Source organism: Thamnophis elegans, chromosome 5, assembly GCF_009769535.1.
Source record: "Thamnophis elegans isolate rThaEle1 chromosome 5, rThaEle1.pri, whole genome shotgun sequence".
Classification (NCBI taxonomy): Eukaryota; Metazoa; Chordata; class Lepidosauria; order Squamata; family Colubridae; genus Thamnophis; species Thamnophis elegans.
In genome coordinates this window covers 10,204,752-10,223,495 of record NC_045545.1, presented here as the reverse complement: position 1 = coordinate 10,223,495, position 18,744 = coordinate 10,204,752, and the positions used below count along the sequence as shown (strand labels likewise).

General features: G+C 39.5%; 1 protein-coding gene across 1 annotated transcript in view; it reads left to right on the top strand.

The window, feature by feature from the left end:
- DPYD (dihydropyrimidine dehydrogenase) overlaps positions 1-18,744 on the top strand; it is a 628,457-nt gene that overhangs the window by 192,042 nt on the left and 417,671 nt on the right. Inside the window, 2 exon segments of the mRNA XM_032217710.1 lie at positions 4,800-4,961; positions 14,706-14,902. Coding sequence (XP_032073601.1) covers positions 4,800-4,961; positions 14,706-14,902 — 359 coding nt within the window.

The following is an 18,744-nucleotide window of genomic DNA, read 5'->3' as shown; positions in this document are numbered from 1 at the left end:
GAAGGATCTTGACAAACTTGAACATTGGGCACTATCTAATAAAATGAAATTCAATGGTGAAAAGTGTAAGGTTCTACATTTAGGCAACAAAAACAAAATGCACAGGTACAGTATAGGTGGTACCTTGCTCAATAGTACTAACTGTGAAAGGGATGTTGGAGTCCTAGTGTACAACCATTTAAATATGAGCCAGCAGTGTGCAGCAGGTGCCAAAATAGCCAACACAGTTCTAGGCTACATAAATAGAAGGATAGAATCAAGATCACGTGAAGTGTTAATACCACTTTATAATGCCTTGGTAAGGCCACACTTGGAATACTGCATTCAGTTTTGGTCGCCACGATGTAGAAAAGATGTGGAGACTCTAGAAAAAGTGCAGAGAAGAGCAACAAAGATGATTAGGGGACTGGGGACTAAAACATATGAAGAACGGTTGCAGGAACCGGGTATGTCTCATTTAATGAAAAGAAGGATTAGGGGATACATGATAGCAGTGTTCCAATATCTCAGGGGTTGCCACAAAGAAGAGAGAGTCAAACTATTCTCCAAGGCACCTGAGGGTAGAACAAAGAGCAAGGGTGGAAACTAATCAAGGAGAGAAGCAACTTAGAACTTAGGAGAAACTTCCTGACAGTTAGAACAATTAATCAGTGGAACAGCTTGCTTCCAGAAGTTGTGAATGCCCCACTACTGGAAGTCTTTAAGATGATGTTGGATAGCCATTTGTCTGAAATGGTATAGGGTTTCCTGCCTAGGCAGGGGGTTGGACTATAAGACCTCCAAGGTGCCTTCCAACTCTGTTATTGTATTATATTCATTCATTGCGCCAGTCATACAGCATGTAGCTTGCCTTATTACAAGATTTTTTATCTCATATGTTTTCATGCAAGTTTCCACTTCTAATTTATCTGGTAGCAAGACTATTTTTCGTATTTTTCAGCCCGGTAGTGTTTTCCTGTTTTGTTTATGATTTTTAAACCAGACTCTTCTGGCTTTTAATCTGATTAAACTTCTGACTGAAGCCAGGATCTTCCTGTTGAAACTGCCCTAAGAGGGAAAAAGTGAAGAAAGGATCTAGCACCAGGGAAATCAGGAGATTCAGGCAGTTCAAATGAGTATAAGTGTCAGCGTTCCAAGTATCATGTAGAATTAAATCAGAGTCCAAGGCAAAACGATCCTTAAAGTTCCAATTTAATAAAGCAGAAATCTTAGCACATCTGTGTTAATCCCAATTCTGGAAATTACATCAGAATTCCACCCAGTTAAAAGTTCATGATCTTGTCCCCACACCCACAATCCATCACATGGTCCAATCTTCTTCTTCCACGCTGGCGTCTCCACCCAGCTGCTTCCGGTCAGGTGTAAAAGTGCGGAGACAAAAGATGACCTTGGTCTTCTAGAAAAGAATGACAATAACACAATCCTACTCCTTTCTATTCCCCCCTCCCATCAACTATACTAATGAAACAGCATAATGAAATAAGAGAAAGTGTGGCAGGCCAAAATTCTAAAAGGAATATATTTGCAGGCCTGACAATAAACTTATTGCAAGCTTAAGGTCTCTACAAGAATCTGACCAACTGTCCATTAATGGAAATGAGTGGGAGATAAGAGAGGCATTCAAGGTGTGCTGGACTTGGATCCCTTGCAGGTGCACAGAGACCCTTGACTTGGAACATGTTTGATCCCTCCCTTGGGCTCAGCCTGGTCATCTCCTACAAGGCCATTGCTACCACTTGTCAAAGTCTATAGAGATTCTCAGTCATCCAGGTCATGGCTGTGCCAAAGGTGCTTTTTCCAAAAGGGAACTGGACTTTTTTTTTTCCTTCACAGCATTTTGCTTCTTCAGTTCTGACTTCTTCAGAACTGAAGAGAGACTTCTTGGATGAGAAATGAAACGTCTTCAAGGAAAACAAAGAAAATCCTTTTGCCTTTTCAAAATGCCTTTTGAAAAAGCACCTTTGGGACACTTGTCAAAGTGAAATAAATATTGAAGCAAGTGTTTGGGGGTTGAATGAAAGGTTAAGAAGCAATGGTTGTTATTTAATATTTTGCTGTTAAAATATTGATCGCCCAAAGAACAACAGCTTTTTAACAGAGCTTAATGATTGTAAGGAAAATGGCATATGCAAGTAGAAAACGGAAGCCTTTAGCCCCCATGTTTGACTAGAGTTTTGTAAGCTGTAGTGTATGTAGCATCTAATAATCAACCAAACCAAACTATTGTTAGAATGTCTCTTAAATGGAGGCTGCAGAAATAGGTGGTTAGGCTAAGTATTTGAAGTAACTCTTTAACTCCTTCAAATTTTCCTGTTACATTTTTTAATTAATATAACTAGTAGTCTTGCCCAATGTATTTAGTTGCTTCTCCTATCAGTGACATGCGGTGAGGTTTATGGTTTTTATGGTTTTATGGTTTTATTTGCATTTGTAGGCCGCCCTTTTCCCTGAGGGGACTCAGGGCGGCTCACAGAAAACCAGGGAAAGGGGAAATACAACATTGAGACAACAACACATAATAAAATAATGAGCAACATGCATACAACATTCGGGCGGGGTAGAAATCCTTATCCCCAGGCCTGACGGGCGAGCCAGTTCTTCAAGGCAGTGCGGAAGGCCTGGACGGTGGAGAGGGTACGAATCTCCACGGGGAGCTCGTTCCAAAGGGTCGGGGCTACTGCTGAGAAGGCCCTCCTCCTTGTGGTTGCCAGCCGACACTGGCTGGCCGATGGAATGCGGAGGAGGCCTAATCTATGGGATCTTATAGGTCGTAGGGAGGTAATTGGCAGAAGGCGGTCTCTCAAGTATCCAGATCCACTGCCATGTAGGGCTTTATGGGTGATCAATAGCACCTTGAAGCGCATCCGGAGATCGACAGGTAGCCAGCGCAACTCGCGGAGGCAGCAATGGCTGGGGAGGCAGCAATTTTTTTAGACTTGTGGACTTTAACTCCCAGAATTCCACAGCCAAGCATGCTCAGTTCCGATTTAAAGCAACAGCATTTGTTTTTCTCCTTTGATAAATAACTTTCCTTCTTTCTTTTTCTTCTCTCTTCCCCTCCTTCCTCCGTCTCTCCTTCCCTTCCTCCTCTCTCAAACACACACACAAAGTTGCACCAGGAGGATGAAGTTTGAATTCCTCCCCCTCCCTCCGACCCACACGTACCTTTTCCAGCTTTCTCAGAGAGGATTTCAACTCTGCTCTTGCCTGCCATCATGAAAAGAAAAAAAAAATGTAAAAGGAAAAAGGCAAGAGCTGAGGTCAGGCTGAGCTAGTTGCTGCCAGAGTCACCGTGGATGTCTCTGCTTAACTGTTTAAAAAAGCCTATAAAAAGCACCCTCTACGGGAGGACGCAGGAGAACGACATGCCTCACCTACATCAGGAATTTTTCGGCTTTTAACTCTTGCTTAACTCTGCTCGAGTGATCATAAAATGCCTAAAGTCAGACTAGATGAGGCACGTTGTTCTCCTGCCTCCTCCTGTAGAGGGCGCTTTTTAAGAGGCTTTTTTAAACAGTTAAGCAGAGTCATCCATGGTGACTCTGGCAGCAACTAGCTCAGCCTGACCTCAGCTCTTGCCTTTTTCCTTTTACATTTTTTTTCTTTTCATGATGACAGTGGTGGGGCTCTGCCTCCCCTGCCTCCCCTGACTGCACGTCCCTGTCTCCTATAAAGATCAGCCACAAATAGAAAAATAAAAACCAAAAGAAGGGAGAACGTTTGATGAATGAACGGAAATTAATTGCCCTCATGGTTCTCCAACTTGTACCCTCAAGATAAGTTGGATGCTTTTAAATTTTTATTCATTGAATTTTTATCCTGCCTTTATTACTTTTATAAGTAACTCAGGGCAGGAGCATGCATAATACACTCTCCTCCTCCTCTTCCCCCCCCCCACAACAACAGCCCCTTGAGGTGGGCTGGGCTGAGAGAAAGTCAGTCTCCTGGTTTCTAGGCTAGCATCTTAACCACCACACAGAACGGACTCCCTATTTCTTAAATAATTCCTCATGTTTTGTCCAATATGCTGTGTTGGAAAAGACTGCTCCAATAAGAGCAATATTTGGCATATCTATCATTTCAGACTGCAGATTTCATGGGGGGTGAGTGGAATTATTCAGTATATATTTTCAGATATTGTAAATAATATGTTGGGAGATACAGCACTCAGTTGTTGATGCAAAAGAAAATACAACACTTATTAGATGGTGAGGTGTTTGGTGTGAGGCAAACCAGCTGCCCTTAGTCTCTCCAACAGCTGATCTGACTGAATTTTTGGTAATGTACCAACATTATGTGTCTGTTTTATACATTAATAAGTCTACTTTGCCAAAGGTCAGTAGTGAAGCTTACGGATATGTGATCAGTAATAATGAGAGGAAGTATCTTGATTGATCTTTCAGATGAGATTAACATTATGAGCAAAACTGTATTATCTTGCAATTTTATCTAGCTAATTGATTTAGGATTGCAGGGTGCCATTTTAGACACTTTCACAGATTCAGTATTATTTCTACGTAGAGATAATTCTGCTATGAATAGATGGCGAAGAAGCATAAAATCCATCTCGGCTAAGAAGAAAATTTCAATCGTTAAAAGATGACACGATTGAGAGAGGATTTAAAAATCTGTAAGAATAGGTAATATGTTTTTTGTATGAAATCATATATTATTGTAAAAATAATTATGTATAACACAGCACATGCTTTACAGATAAAATAATGCAAGCAGCTTGTCTAACATTCTACATTTCCTCTAATATGAGATTGCAATGGGTTTTTTTCTCCTTATTTCTGCAGAATTACTATGGAGCTGCCAAAATGATCTTTTCTGACAATCCACTTGGACTATCATGTGGGATGGTATGTCCAACTTCTGATCTCTGTGTGGGAGGATGCAATTTATATGCCACTGAGGATGGACCAATTAATATTGGTGGACTGCAGCAATTTGCTACAGAAGTAAGTAAAATGTATTTAGATAGTTGTATTTTTCCTTCTTTACTTTGCACAAGATTTTTCAGTAGTCCTTTTCTTTTGGAACCTAATTAAAGCAGATATGATAAGATTCCTTTTCTTCATATAGAACACAAAGCAGAGAGTTACTAGCAATTAAGAAACTAGTTTTATGTTCTAAAGTAAGCACTGCATAATGTTTATAAAAATATCATTTATTCAGGTTTTTAGCTCCACGTATAACTTTCAGGATAGATTTAAAAGTATAAAGTTAAATGTATATTGGATCTACACCAAGTTAGTTAACATTGATCCCCCCCCCATTTTCATCATTATTTCAGTTACTTACCTACAGTCCAGCTATCATAGTCTGAATTCAAAACATAATAATTCAAGTAGAAAATCAGAGCTATTAAAATGTCTCACTTGTAAGAAAGAAAAGACTCACTAGGATGTTAAGGCATTAAAAAAAAAAGGCAGGATGATGCCACTATTTGAAAAAAATCCAATGTTTTAGTTACCTGAATATCAGGTGGACTATTTGGAATATTTGGAATGGAATATTTGAAAATGTCTTTGAAATATTCCAGCCCCAAATCATTAGCATCTTTGGGTGTGATAATGACAATTTTTAACTTTGTTTCCGAGAAACATGTAGCTAGTACTGATTTAATAATAAAATATATGTGCTGAAAAGATTTATACTCGTCTACAACATTGATCTGAATATGAGAAAAACCAGGTATAGCAAAGAGTTTTCATAATATTAGGTCTAAATATACCACTCTCATTTAAATAAGGTTGGATTTTGTGAACTTGAATTTTATGTTAAAACTTGCATGCTTTATGAATTTTTTTTTTATTCAATTACAAACAACATGCTATGATAATGAAATTGCCCTTATTGGTCTTTGTTTAAACTTGGGTCATTAACAGTTTGTTATTATATAGTATGCTACTCACAAACCCATTACACTATTACATTTTGGAATAAGCAACTTTTTTCAGGCACAGAATGGAATAAACAATAGTAACCAAGTAAATTCAAGGATGAGATCAGCTTAACAAACCCATGTGCCTCTCTATACATTTTCTTTTATTCTTTAAACTTCTCGCCTTTCTACATTTTGTAAAGATTTCTTCAGCTCCATCAATTTTTGTCCTCCCCTTCCTCTTATTCCTTCCTTCCTTCCTTCCTTCCTTCCTTCCTTCCTTCCTTCCTTCCTTCCTTCCTTCCTTCCTTCCTTCCTTCCTTCTTCATATAATTGCTTTCATTCCAATCTCTATTCATTCCTTCTGTGATGCTGTACCACCTCCGTAAAGGTTTTTCATACTGGTCATGCATTTTTCTATTCAGTGTACAGTCATTCAGTACATATTCATTCTTAACCCTATGTCTTCTTTAATTATCCCCTGCTCAAGTACCCAATTCTTATTGTATTCAACGTACTTTTATGATTTTACATCAGCTGTCACTATCATGTAACAAAATAGGCAGAAGCTCCTATTTTGCACTCATTTGCTCAGCAGTGGTTAATCAAGCTTTTCACATACTGTTTTCATAGTATGATAAAGAAAGTATAGATAAAGTTAGGAGCTTAGAAGTGTTCAGCATTTCCTGCTTATAAAAAGAACATTCCTAGTCTGTTTTGGTATATATTGGTCAGTTTGTTACAAATTCAACAAAAAGCCAAATTGATCCACAGTATGTTCACATTATTCTATGCAAGCTAAGATGACTAATCTAGAGACTGTCTTGAATGCCGTTCTGCTGTTGTCTGCTTCCTGTCAAGTAGGACATACATGCGGTATACTGAGAATGCGTATAGCTTGCTGTTTTCATTTTTCAATATGCCAGTCCTGACCTTTTCTGCTTTAGGATAGCTTGCTCTTTTGCTTCTGCATTTGCCAAGCTCCTAGATTCTATCTATTTACTCATACAAAATCTCTTAGGTGTCTGTGGGAGGACAGGTGGGGAGAGGGGAGTTTATTTATTTATTTATTTATTTATTTATTTATTTATTTATTTATTTATTTATTTATTTATTTATTTATTTGTCTTGTATGCCGCCCACTCCCAGAGGACTCCGGGCGGCTCACAAAAGACAAGGGAAAGGGGGGAACGAGACAAAGACAACATATTAAAAACAAAACCAACATTCACAATTTCCGTGGAGGTAAATGCTTCTCAGCTCCCCCCAGCCTGCTGGAACAGCCAGGACTTGGTGGCTTTGCGGAAGGCCGGGAGGGTAGTAAGGGTCCGGGTCTCAACAGGGAGCTCATTCCAGAGGGCTGGAGCTGCAACAGAGAAGGCTCTCCCCCGGGGAGTCGCCAGCCGACATTGGCTGGCAGATGGAATCCGGAAGAGACCCAACCTGTGTGATCTAATTGGTCTGAGAGAGGTAATCGGCAGGAGGCGGTCTCTCAGGTACCCAGGTCCGATGCCATGTAGGGCTTTATAGGTAGCGACCAGCACCTTGAAGCAGATTCGGAGACTAATAGGTAGCCAGTGCAGCTCGCGGAGGATAGGTATAACGTGGGTGTACCTTGGTGCACCCACAATCGCTCGCGCGGCTGCATTCTGGACTAATTGGAGTCTTCGAACACTCTTCAAGGGCAGCCCCATGTAGAGTTAAGTAGCAAAAGGTGAACCATGATGCCTTGATGCAATCCTACTCCTTATCTCCCTAAATCTGGGTACAGAAATACAGAAGGGTGGAATTTGCATTGTGATATTAAGACATATTTTTCATCATGTTTCCATTGTTGTGGCTAGAATACAGGTGCATATGCATATTCTATCATCATGATTCACATCCAAGAAACAACATAATTGTTCAGTAATGTGATAAATTGAGAAATTTCCTTAGTGAGCCGAAAATAGACTGGATGGGGAGATGTGCCAGTATTATTTTAAGCAAGGATTGAGTAAACATTAAGAGCCCTCCAGTTTTAATTATTTGGAAGAAGCCGTAAAGACCTCATTCAAATTTTCAGTTCAGAAGACTTAATATCCAGGAGAGTGAAATCGTTGGCAGAAGTTAGTTCAAAACTTTTCTCTGTACTTCTTGGCTACTTGATTCAAATCCTGGAAACAATATAACTGTGCAGAAATTTCCTAAATGAGCTAAAAATAGACTAGATGGGGAGATTTGCCAGTATTATTTTAGGAACCATGGTGGCGCAGTAGTTAGAATGAAGTATTGCAGGCTAACTCTGCCCACAGCCAGGCATTTTGATCCTGATGGGCTCATGACATGTTGTCGTCACATGATGTATCACAACTTTTTCCCTCTTTGCTAAAACGAGGATGGGCATGGCTAGCGTGTGATGCATCTCGCCCATGGGCCGCGAGTTTGATACCCCTGCTATAGAGCCGAGGTGGCGCAGTGGTTAGAGTGCAGCACTGCAGGCTACTTCAGCTGACTGCAGTTCTGCAGTGCGGCTGTTCAAATCTCACCGGCTCAGGGTTGACTCAGCCTTCCAGCCTTCTGAGGTTGGTAAAATGAGGACCCAGATTGTTGGGGGCAATATGCTGACATTGTAAACTGCTTAGAGAGGGATGTAAGGCTCTATATAAGTCTAAATGCTATTGCTATTACTACTTCAACTGCTTCTCATAGGGCTTGGTTTCCTTCTATATCATTTTGATAGCTCTGCTCTAAACATGCTTCAACTTCTCTTTGTCCCTGTCAGACGCAAACAATCAGATCCACACATGAATAGCCCAATTAGCCATTTTATTGCTCAAGCTTATACACAGGAATCTTCTTAGACTGCTAGCTTGTATCTGGGTAAGATTAGATAAGTTTCAATGGCATTTGAAGGAATTAGACTTCACCCACTTGTGCCCACGTAGGGATTCCATATTAATTCCCCTTTTGACTCTTCTCACTGTCTTGTCCACGGTCCGTGACAATCCTCTTCGCCTAAAACTGAACACAAAATTCCAATAATCTGGATGCTGCATTTCTGTTAATGCAAGTAATATCTGTTAAGCCTTCCACTTGTGTCTCTTTTTAGTCCTAATGTGATTAATAGGAAAAAATTATGCCCTGGTGGATTTTCTTAAATATGTACAATTCTTCTTGAAAAATCTTTATAAACCTACTAAAATGCTGTGGTCCGGCACAATGATTGATATTGAAACAGGCATAGGATAAATAGCTCAGAATGATTTTCATCATAGAATTTTAAGTTTATTTAAAATGATCTATTGGAATCAAGGTTCTAATACAATTGAGCAGTGTGGCACTGCTACATAATTTAAAATGCATATATATATATATATATATATATATATATATATATATATGTATGTATGTATGTATGTATGTATGTATGTATGTATGTATGTATGTATGTATATATATATATATATATCAATATATATATATATCAATATATATATATATATATATATATATATATATGTATGTATGTATGTATATCTATATCAATATATATATACACATATGTGTGTGTCTGTGTCTCTGTGTCTGTGTGTCTGTGTGTCTCTGTGTGTATGTGTGTGTCTGTGTGTACAGATAGATATTATAATGTGTGCCCTTTTTATACCTGGTTCCTGTTCATAACTTTTGTGGAATTTAGATATTTTGTGTTGGATTCTTAGTGACTATTTTATGTTATTATAGAAATTATAGAGGACAATAATCTGTCATATTCAAATCACATTCTCTAATACCCAACAAGAAAAATCCTTCAGAATTAAAATATTGAACTTTTTTATCACTATTACATTTATTGACAGATATCTGACAGTAGATGGGAATATGGCAAAAGACAAAATACTAATAATACTGCAGCCTAAAATAATGTGGGGAATTGTGTCTGAAAAAAGCTTTGGTTTCCAAGTTTGAATCCAAAGTATTTTGGAGGCAGTACGTTTGTTTTTATTCATGATTACTCATAATTTCTTTTGGAAGATAGTAACGTAGGAGGTCATCTGTGTATCATATTGTACTAATGAACCCCATTGTTAAATTTTATCAGATAAAACTCTGTGGAATATAGGTAAGAATGAAACCTTTCTAAGTAAATAAAAAAAGGGAGCCATGTGAATATGATTTCTTCTCATTAATCTTGAATCTTTTCCCAGTGAGTCTGCCTCATTAGATGTTCCTGCTTCTAATAATAGGATGGAAGGGGAAAAAAACCCTTTTTTCTACCTATTAAGGTCTAAGAATTCATTGTATGAATTGTTTCAGTAGTTTGAGAAGATTGGGGCTACAACAATAGCTGGGAGACTCCATTCCAAGCAACATAAAGGCTTCCTGAAAACTTATCGAAGTCATTATAAGTAATGGTAGATAATTTTCCTTGACTGATAGTTTATTCGCTGCTATCAATCTTTTGCTGCTCTATACAGTTAAAAGGAGGAATCCAGGATGGTTTGAACATACAGTACCAAGAGCTTGGCCACATTTTCTATTCTTCAATTTTTTAAAAAAAATGTACAGTGATTTCTTGGCTCCCATGTTAACGCAGAAGGGATCTGTACAGATTGCTAACCTGTAACCTGGGGTGGTATTGACTTACCTTCCCTACTGGTTCTCAAATGTGAGCGTGGATGCACAGCCTTCCGCGCATGCACTTTTGGTGAAAAAAGGGCCTAAATGGGATGCCGTAGAGCTAGGCGAGTGGGTGGGGTCACCCACGATTTCCGCTCCCTGTTCAAGCGAACCAGAGGTGGGTTCCTACCAGTTCGCACCTATTCGGTAAAACCGGTTCGTCAAATCTACCGAACCGGTTAGAAGAGGTTCCACCAGTGGACCCGGAAAGCAGGCCACACCTACAGAAGAGGTTCCAAAAATTTTTGAAACCCACCCCTGGTCCTTGGATATGATTATTCTACACTATCATGCTCATATTTATAAAACTCAGTGCCTCTGTGAAAGGTAAGGATGACTACTGCGTTTGTGGTGCAATCAGAACATTGCGTGTGTTGAAGTTGTTTTAACGCAAACCAAAGATGCCTTTTAAAAAACAAGTTTACATCATATTCTTATGCATGCCAGTGCTGTGTATGAGGTAATTTAAGGTGGTTCTGACAAGTGTCGTCGGCATCTTCATATCCGGTCACATGGGCGGCAAGCCACTCCCACAAAGGAGGCCACACCCACAGAGTAGGTTCGAACAATTTTTGAAACCCACCACTGAAGCGAACCGATCCCAACCAGTAGAATACCACCTCTGCCTGTAACACACAGGTCTTATTCTAGGATTTTTTTTTTCTTCAGCACTTTCTCTTTCTCCCTGTTAAGGTTTAGCTCTTTGCTTCTCAATACACCAACACAAATTGTGACAGAGAATTCCTCTGCAAGCAATTAGAGGATTTTGTAGTACTCTTGGTAGCTCAAAGTAGTCATTGAACTACAGTCTCCAATCTATGTGCAGCCTTTCCTAAGCATTCAGTAGGAAACCTGCCCAAGTACTTAACAGTGTTGTTATAAACCAATTAAGCTGGGTTAATCCCTTTGTCTTCAGTGTGGCAGTTTAAATGGTTTGTGGTCCTTGCTTTTTGTGCATCGTAAGATTTACAGCCCAATTGAAAGCATACTGTGCCAGCAGATTAAGTGCATAGGGTGGGAGACTTATTGACTAGCTGTACCAGGGACAGAGTACAAAACAAGACATCCTGTGGCATTGCAGGTAGATAAATACAAATGTTCGGCATCAAGGTGCTGCAAACGTAAGTCATTGTGGTTGATAAGCATCTTTATTTCCAGCGTTTGCTTTTTAATATTTAAATTGGCCCCTTTTGTTTTTAAAGGCGTACAAATAATCCAGTGATTACAACCAACCTTATGTTTAGCTTTTGTGGAACTTTGTGGAGCACAGTATGTGAGTAGACTTAGGAGTTGTGGAAAAGTTAATTCAAAATTGATGGGACAGGAGATGTTAAAGAATACTGAGGCACTTGCTGTGTTGCATGTGAGGGAGGGAAGGAAGGAAGCAGAGGTGGGTTCCTACCAGTTCGCACCAGTTCGGTAGAACCGGTTCGTCAAATCTACCAAACTGGTTAGAAGAGGTTCCACCAGTGGACCCGGAAAGCAGGCCACACCTCCAAAAATTTTTGAAACCCACCACTGCTACACACATACACACACAGAGACAGACAGAATGACACAGAGAGAGAGAGAAAGAGAAAGAAAGGAAGAAATAAATAAAGAAAGGAAGAAAAAAGAAAGAAAAAGAGTGAGAGAGAGATGAAAGGAAAAAAGAAAAAAGGGACAGAGAGACAAAAGGAAGGAGAGAGAGGGGGGGGAGGGAGAGAAAGAAAGAAAACACATGGCCGCCAAGCCACTCCCACCAGGTCACATGGCCAGCAAGCCACTCCCACAAAGGAGGCCACATCCATAGAGTAGGTTTGAAAAAAAATTGAAACCCACCACTGACACACACACACACACACACACACACACACAGTCACAGAGAGAGAGAAAGAGAAAGAAAGGAAGAAGGAAATAAAGAAAAAAAGAAAACAGAAAGAAAAAGTGAGAGAGATGAAAGAAAAAAAAGGAAAAAGGAACAGAGAGACAAAAGGAAGGAAAGAGAGAGAGAGAGAGAGAGAAACACCTGGCTGGCAAGCCACTCCCACCAGGTCACATGGCTGGCAAGCCACTCCCACAAAGGAAGCCACACCCATAGAGTAGGTTCAAAAATTTTTTGAAACTCACCACTGGAAGGAAGGAAGGAAGGAAGGAAGGAAGGAAGGAAGGAAAAGAAAGGTGAGAGAAAGAGAGAGTGATCTACACATACTTGGAAAGGAAGAAAGGTCTCCTTTGGATGAATACAATTCCTTGTTTTATATAAAAAAAGAAAATGAGTTAGAGAAACAAATCCCCATTTTTATTTATTTCCTTGTTTCTTACTTTTATTATTTTTACAAATAACTCAAGATGGGGAACATCTCCAACACACCTTCCTTCTCCTATTTGCCTCACAACAATCCTATGGGGCGAATTGGGCTGAGAGGGAGTCAGTGGCCCAAGGTTACCCCCCTAGATTTGATGGCTAAAGTGGGGCTAGACCTCATGGTCTCCTGTTTTGTTTTGTTTTTGCCATGTGCAAACTGGCTAGAAAGACCAAACTGGCTCTCTCATTTTTTTTTTCTGAGTAAGCAAGTAATGTGTTTGTGTATAGTTGGGCTCATTTTTGAAATCAATCTTATTTTTCCTCTTATTTCCTGCCCCCAAACAGTGTCTTTACTGTAATTTAATTTTAGCTTAAGTCAAGTTTTACAGACAGATTTTTTATTTTTTGCTATGTTCTAGTCCCCATGAATCTTCATCTCTGCCAAAATTCCTATCAAAAGTTCTTCTCCTCCATCTGAGGCCTTTGTAAATTTCCTTTAAAAAAAATAATCTGAAACTAAAATGCTGTAGGCTTGCAAGGCTTATGCATGGTTCCTTGCTCTGAGCTGTTTGTCATCCACTTTTTAGTTTTCTGCAGATACTGAAGCAGTGGTAGCCATAAAGAGTTCCAGAAACTTCTTGTACTATGTATTGTTCAAATCCTTTCACTTCTTCTCTGTACTTAAAAAGATTCCAGGCTGATCAATTCTTCTCTTTTCGCATATATTTTCCCAGGTTTTCTGAAACATAGTACTCTTGGAATAGATGGTGTGCTGATTTATTGTTGCTTTGTTATGAGCCACTTAGGATTATTGTGCATAAAATTAGCAGCCGAATATACAAACACTCCCTCCCCAATTTATTTCAGTTTGCTTTTCTGCTTCTTCACCTAGTATCTCTTCTTTCTTGTCTAAGATTTCTGAATAAATTGTTCTCTCACCTTCCGCATTTGTATGAAATAGCAATAGCAATAGCAGTTAGATTTATATACTGCTTCATAGGGCTTTCAGCCCTCTCTAAGCAGTTTACAGAGTCAGCATATCACCCCCAACAATCTGGGTCCTCATTTTACCCACCTCGGAAGGATGGAAGGCTGAGTCAACCCTGAGCCGGTGAGATTTGAACAGCCGTACTGCAGAACTGCAGTCAGCTGAAGTAGCCTGCAGTGCTGCATTTAACCACTGCGCCACCTCGGCTCTTATATGGATAGCGATGAGGATTGAATTAACTAATATATTACTAGCAGTTTTCTAAATTAATTGTTATCTTCACTGCATGATATTATTATTCATAGCAATAGCACTTAGACCAGTGGATCTCAACCTTCCTAACGGCGCGACCCTTTAATACAGTTCCTCATGTTGTGGTACATAAATTCTTTTATGTTTTCCGTATTTTTTCAAAAATATGTGTTTTCTGATGGTCTTAGGCAACTCCTGTGAAAGGGTCGTTCAACCCCCAAAGGGGTCCCGACCCACAGATTGAGAACCACTGACTTAGGCTTATATACTGCTTCATAGTGCTTTTACAGCCCTCTCTAAGTGGTTTACAGCATATTGCCCCCAACAATCTGGGTCCTCATTTTACCCACCATGGAAGGATGGAAGAATGAGTCAACCTTGAGCCGGTGAGATTTGAACTGCTAAATGGCAGCTAGAAGCCAGCTGAAGTAGCCTGCGGTACTGTGTTCTAACCACTCGGCCACCTCGGCTCTTATTATTCACAATAATAAGCCTATACTTAATGATGAATATACTGGTCATCTCTTGAGGTGTAGTTGCCCTACCTGGTGACTTAATACCATTACAGTTATGCAAAAGAGATATCAGTGCTCTTCCCTTTTTGTTAACCATTTAAGTATTTCACTTTTCAGGTATTCAAAGCAATCAATATTCCTCAAATTCGAGATCCCTCCTTGCCACCAATGCAAGATTTGCCTGCATCCTATCGTACCAAGATTGCTCTACTTGGAGCAGGACCTGCTAGTATAAGTTGTGCCACATTTTTAGCTCGGTTGGGCTATTCAGACATCACCATTTTTGAAAAGGAAAACTACGTTGGTGGTTTAAGGTAATGGTTCATTATCCTCATTTGAAATAAAACATTCTGAGAATCAAATAGATGTTATTCTATGAGTTGGAACTTAAATATCATTTATTTTTTGACTTTTTTTGAAATAATAGCTTTTAAAATAATATTGTGACACTGATGAAGTTTTTGTATAAATTTATGTAGTGTTTTACATAGACTCTGAAATGACAAATCACTAAAGAATGCAGCTGCGCGGGTGATAGTGGGTGTGCCGAGGTACACCCACATTACATCTGTCCTCCGTGAACTGCACTGGCTACCTATTGGTCTCCGGACTCAATTCAAGGTGTTGATTATCACCTTTAAAGCCCTACATGGCTTAGGGCCAGGATACCTTCGAGACTGCCTGCTGACACATACCTCCCCGCGACCAGTAAGATCCCATAGATTGGGTCTCCTTCGGGTGCCGTGGGCCAAACAATGTCGGCTGGCGGGCCCTCGGAGGAGAGCCTTCTCGGTGGCTGCTCCGACTATTTGGAACCAGCTCCCCCTGGAAATCCGGACCATACCCACTCTGATGGCCTTCAGGAAAGCCATAAAAACTTGGCTGTTCCGGCACGCCTGGGGCTGTTGACCTCACTGTTGAGGTCCAGCCATGACTAGAATGAATTTATGAGGGATGGCTGTTGTTTTAAATTGTATTGTTCTTATGTTTTTTATATTTTTTTTGTAAGCCGCCCGGAGTCCTTTGGAATTGGGTGGCATATAAGAGCTATAAATAAATAAATAAATAAATAATAAATAAATAAATAAATAAATAAATAAATAAATAAATAAATAAATAAATAAATAAATAATATTTTTTAAAAGCAGGAATTACTATATTTAACATACATACACCTAAATTTTAAGTGTGGAAATTCTCATTTTTTCAGTGAATAAGTTAAACTTTCATTTATTTGTACTCATCATATCTTAATTTTAAAGTATTTATTTACCATCTGATTATTTTATGTATGATACGTACATTATAGTGATAACTTTTAGCATCAACTGCAGAATATTCTCCAGTAAAAAATGTTGAATACCAAGCAGGATGGATGAATAGATATACAGTTCAACAAAATCTAATGCATTTAATTCCTAGTAATTCCTAGGAATTACTTACTTTTTCCCTTTGTGTGAAAGTAGAGTCTCATTTAACACAGTGTATGTGGACTCACATTTGGGAATTGGCACTTGAAACCTTTTATCAGTTTGCTGAACTTTAGGTCATGTGCCTACATTTGTCAATGACTCAGTTTTCAGGCATTAATCTTTGGTTGATTTTTTTTTTTGGGGGGGGGGAGAATCACCTGCTTGCCAGTGAATTCAGGGAGGCAGGAACTCACGGTCTGAGTGGTATCTGACATGATCTGATGCTCAACAATAGCAGTTAGCAATAGCAGTTAGACTTATATACCGCTTCATAGGGCTTTCAGCCCTCTCTAAGCGGTTTACAGAGTCAGCAACTTGCCCCCACAGCCTGGGTCCTCATTTCACCCACCTCGGAAGGATGGAAGGCTGAGTCAACCTTGAGCCGGTGAGATTTGAACAGCCAAACTGCAGAACTGCAGTCAGCTGAAGTAGCCTGCAGTGCTGCATTTAACCACTGTGCTAATCAATATGGGGAAGGTTTGGTAGATCCTGCAATTAGGAGACAATAGTTTGAAAAGCACTAAACTAGTATGATTTGGTATTCTGGTAATCACAAGCCATCATCAGTTCAGATGCATTTGGAAAATAACAGATTTGGTCATTTAAATTTATTATATGTTAGAATTATGGCTTGCTGTTTTTTTTTAAAATGTTCATATACCTATACGTTTCAGGATAATTTACAAATCCAAAATGTTAAGTAAAATCTTATAAAGTTTACTGTCAGAAACCTGGAAAATTATTTGGAAGAGAAAGATAATCTTTCTTAACAAAGTTCTTATAACTTCTATGTTATCTGCTTAAAGTAGTATTTTTCAGTTGGCTGCAAAACATTTGTTTTTAGAGTAGAAAATTGGATTATGCTGTTAATAGATATTTGGACAAAAAAAATACAAAATACTTTCTCAGTCCAGTTTCTGTTGTCTACTTCTCTACAGCAGTACACAATTTTTAATAAACTCCAGTTGCTTGTTATTATTATGTGCCACTGTTTGTTTTTTTAAAAAAATTTGCAACTATATTTACTTACTGTGGAGTCTTTGAGCAAGTGATTGAGGTTATGCAGAGGATGATTTATGGGTTTAAGGCAACCTTCTCTTAAGTTCCAAAAAAGTCCAATCAGTTTTTTAAACTAATGTTTTCTTCTGTCAGTTTGTCCCCAGTCTGCAATTTGGGCCCTATTTTGTCCAGCTTTTGGAGATTTATCCTGCTGGTGGACAGACAGCAATCCTTTTCCTAACATGCCAATTAGTAGACAAGATTAAAAAGGATTTGGGTCTTTTTGTACTCTTAAACCTACATATGCAATCTGTTCTGACCCCCCTCGTTCCACACCAAAGCACACTCCGAGCCAAAGATAAGTTACGGCATTTAATTAACAGACAGAGAGGTCCTTGGCAGCAAACCGGCACAGTCAAGCTTGGGCAGCAATAAACACAGATAAGGCTTGGCAGCAATCCAGCCTGCCAAGCTCATAACAAGGTTCTCCGACATTCGATCCTGTGTTGACTTCTGCAAAGAGGGGAGTGTGCACAAGTAGTCCTTTTATAGTCTGAAGAGGAGCCTAATGACCACCAGCTGAGTGCAATTACCTCCTGTAACTGTGCAACTGTTCCTGACGCCTATTAGCTCTTCGGTGCCGTGCATCCAGGAACAACTCACTACTAGCATCCGGCTCACTGTCCCTTGTCTCCTCCCCACTGGTCCAAGGCTCAGGTGCCTCCTGGTGGCCAACCAGCCTCTCTGTGCCCTGCTCAGAGTCGGAATCTTGTCCAGGGTCCTCCACATCCTCCAGAGCCGACTCATAGGGCCCCTCGCTGTCGGAGTCTGGTGGCAGCTCCAACGGCTCCTGCTGGGCCACGACAGCAATCATTTTAAAGAAAACTTCCAATATGTTTGTCTCACATTCCCAACACTGGTCAGAGGAAGACAACATAATGCCAGATGCTTTCCTTCCCCACCTGCCACCCTGTTTCATTTGAATTTGATTTATTTCAAATATGGCTTGTAGCTAAAAAGAGTTAAATGGAAATTGGCATGCTGGAAAAGAAAACCCTAGCTTCTAGCATGTGTTTTGTTTGCTAAAGCCTACCTAGACTACATCAGAATTCTTTGGAAATGTATCCCATATTAGAAAAGTCAGTTTGGTCTAGCGATAAAGGCACCAGGTTAGAAACCAGGAGACTGTGAGTTCTAGTCCCACCTTAGGCATGTAAGAGGGCTGGGTGACCTTGGGACAATCATTCTCTCTCAGTCCAACCCACCACACAAGAGTTGTTGTGGGTAAAGTAGGAGGAGGAAGGAGCACGAGGTATGTTCACTGCCTTACATTATTTATAAAAATAATAAACGTGGGCAATTTTTTTATTATTAAATTTATATGCCACCCATTTTGCGGTTCAATAAATAAATGAGTATTTATTGAAGGACCACAGAAGTGCAGCCAATTTGTGACACGCTTTCCATATTTCAAATAGAGTTCCTTGTCCCAAATACTCCCAACTTGCCATGTGAGTTAATATGGTTATCTCTTGTGGATAGCGGTAAGTTGTTTTCAATACAGCTGAAATGCAACTCCATTCCATTCCTTATCTTAATTCATTATGCATTTCTTCAGTCTAAAATTCTTTGGCATTTATTGCATACTTAAATATATATTTAACTTACAGAAAACATTTTGAACA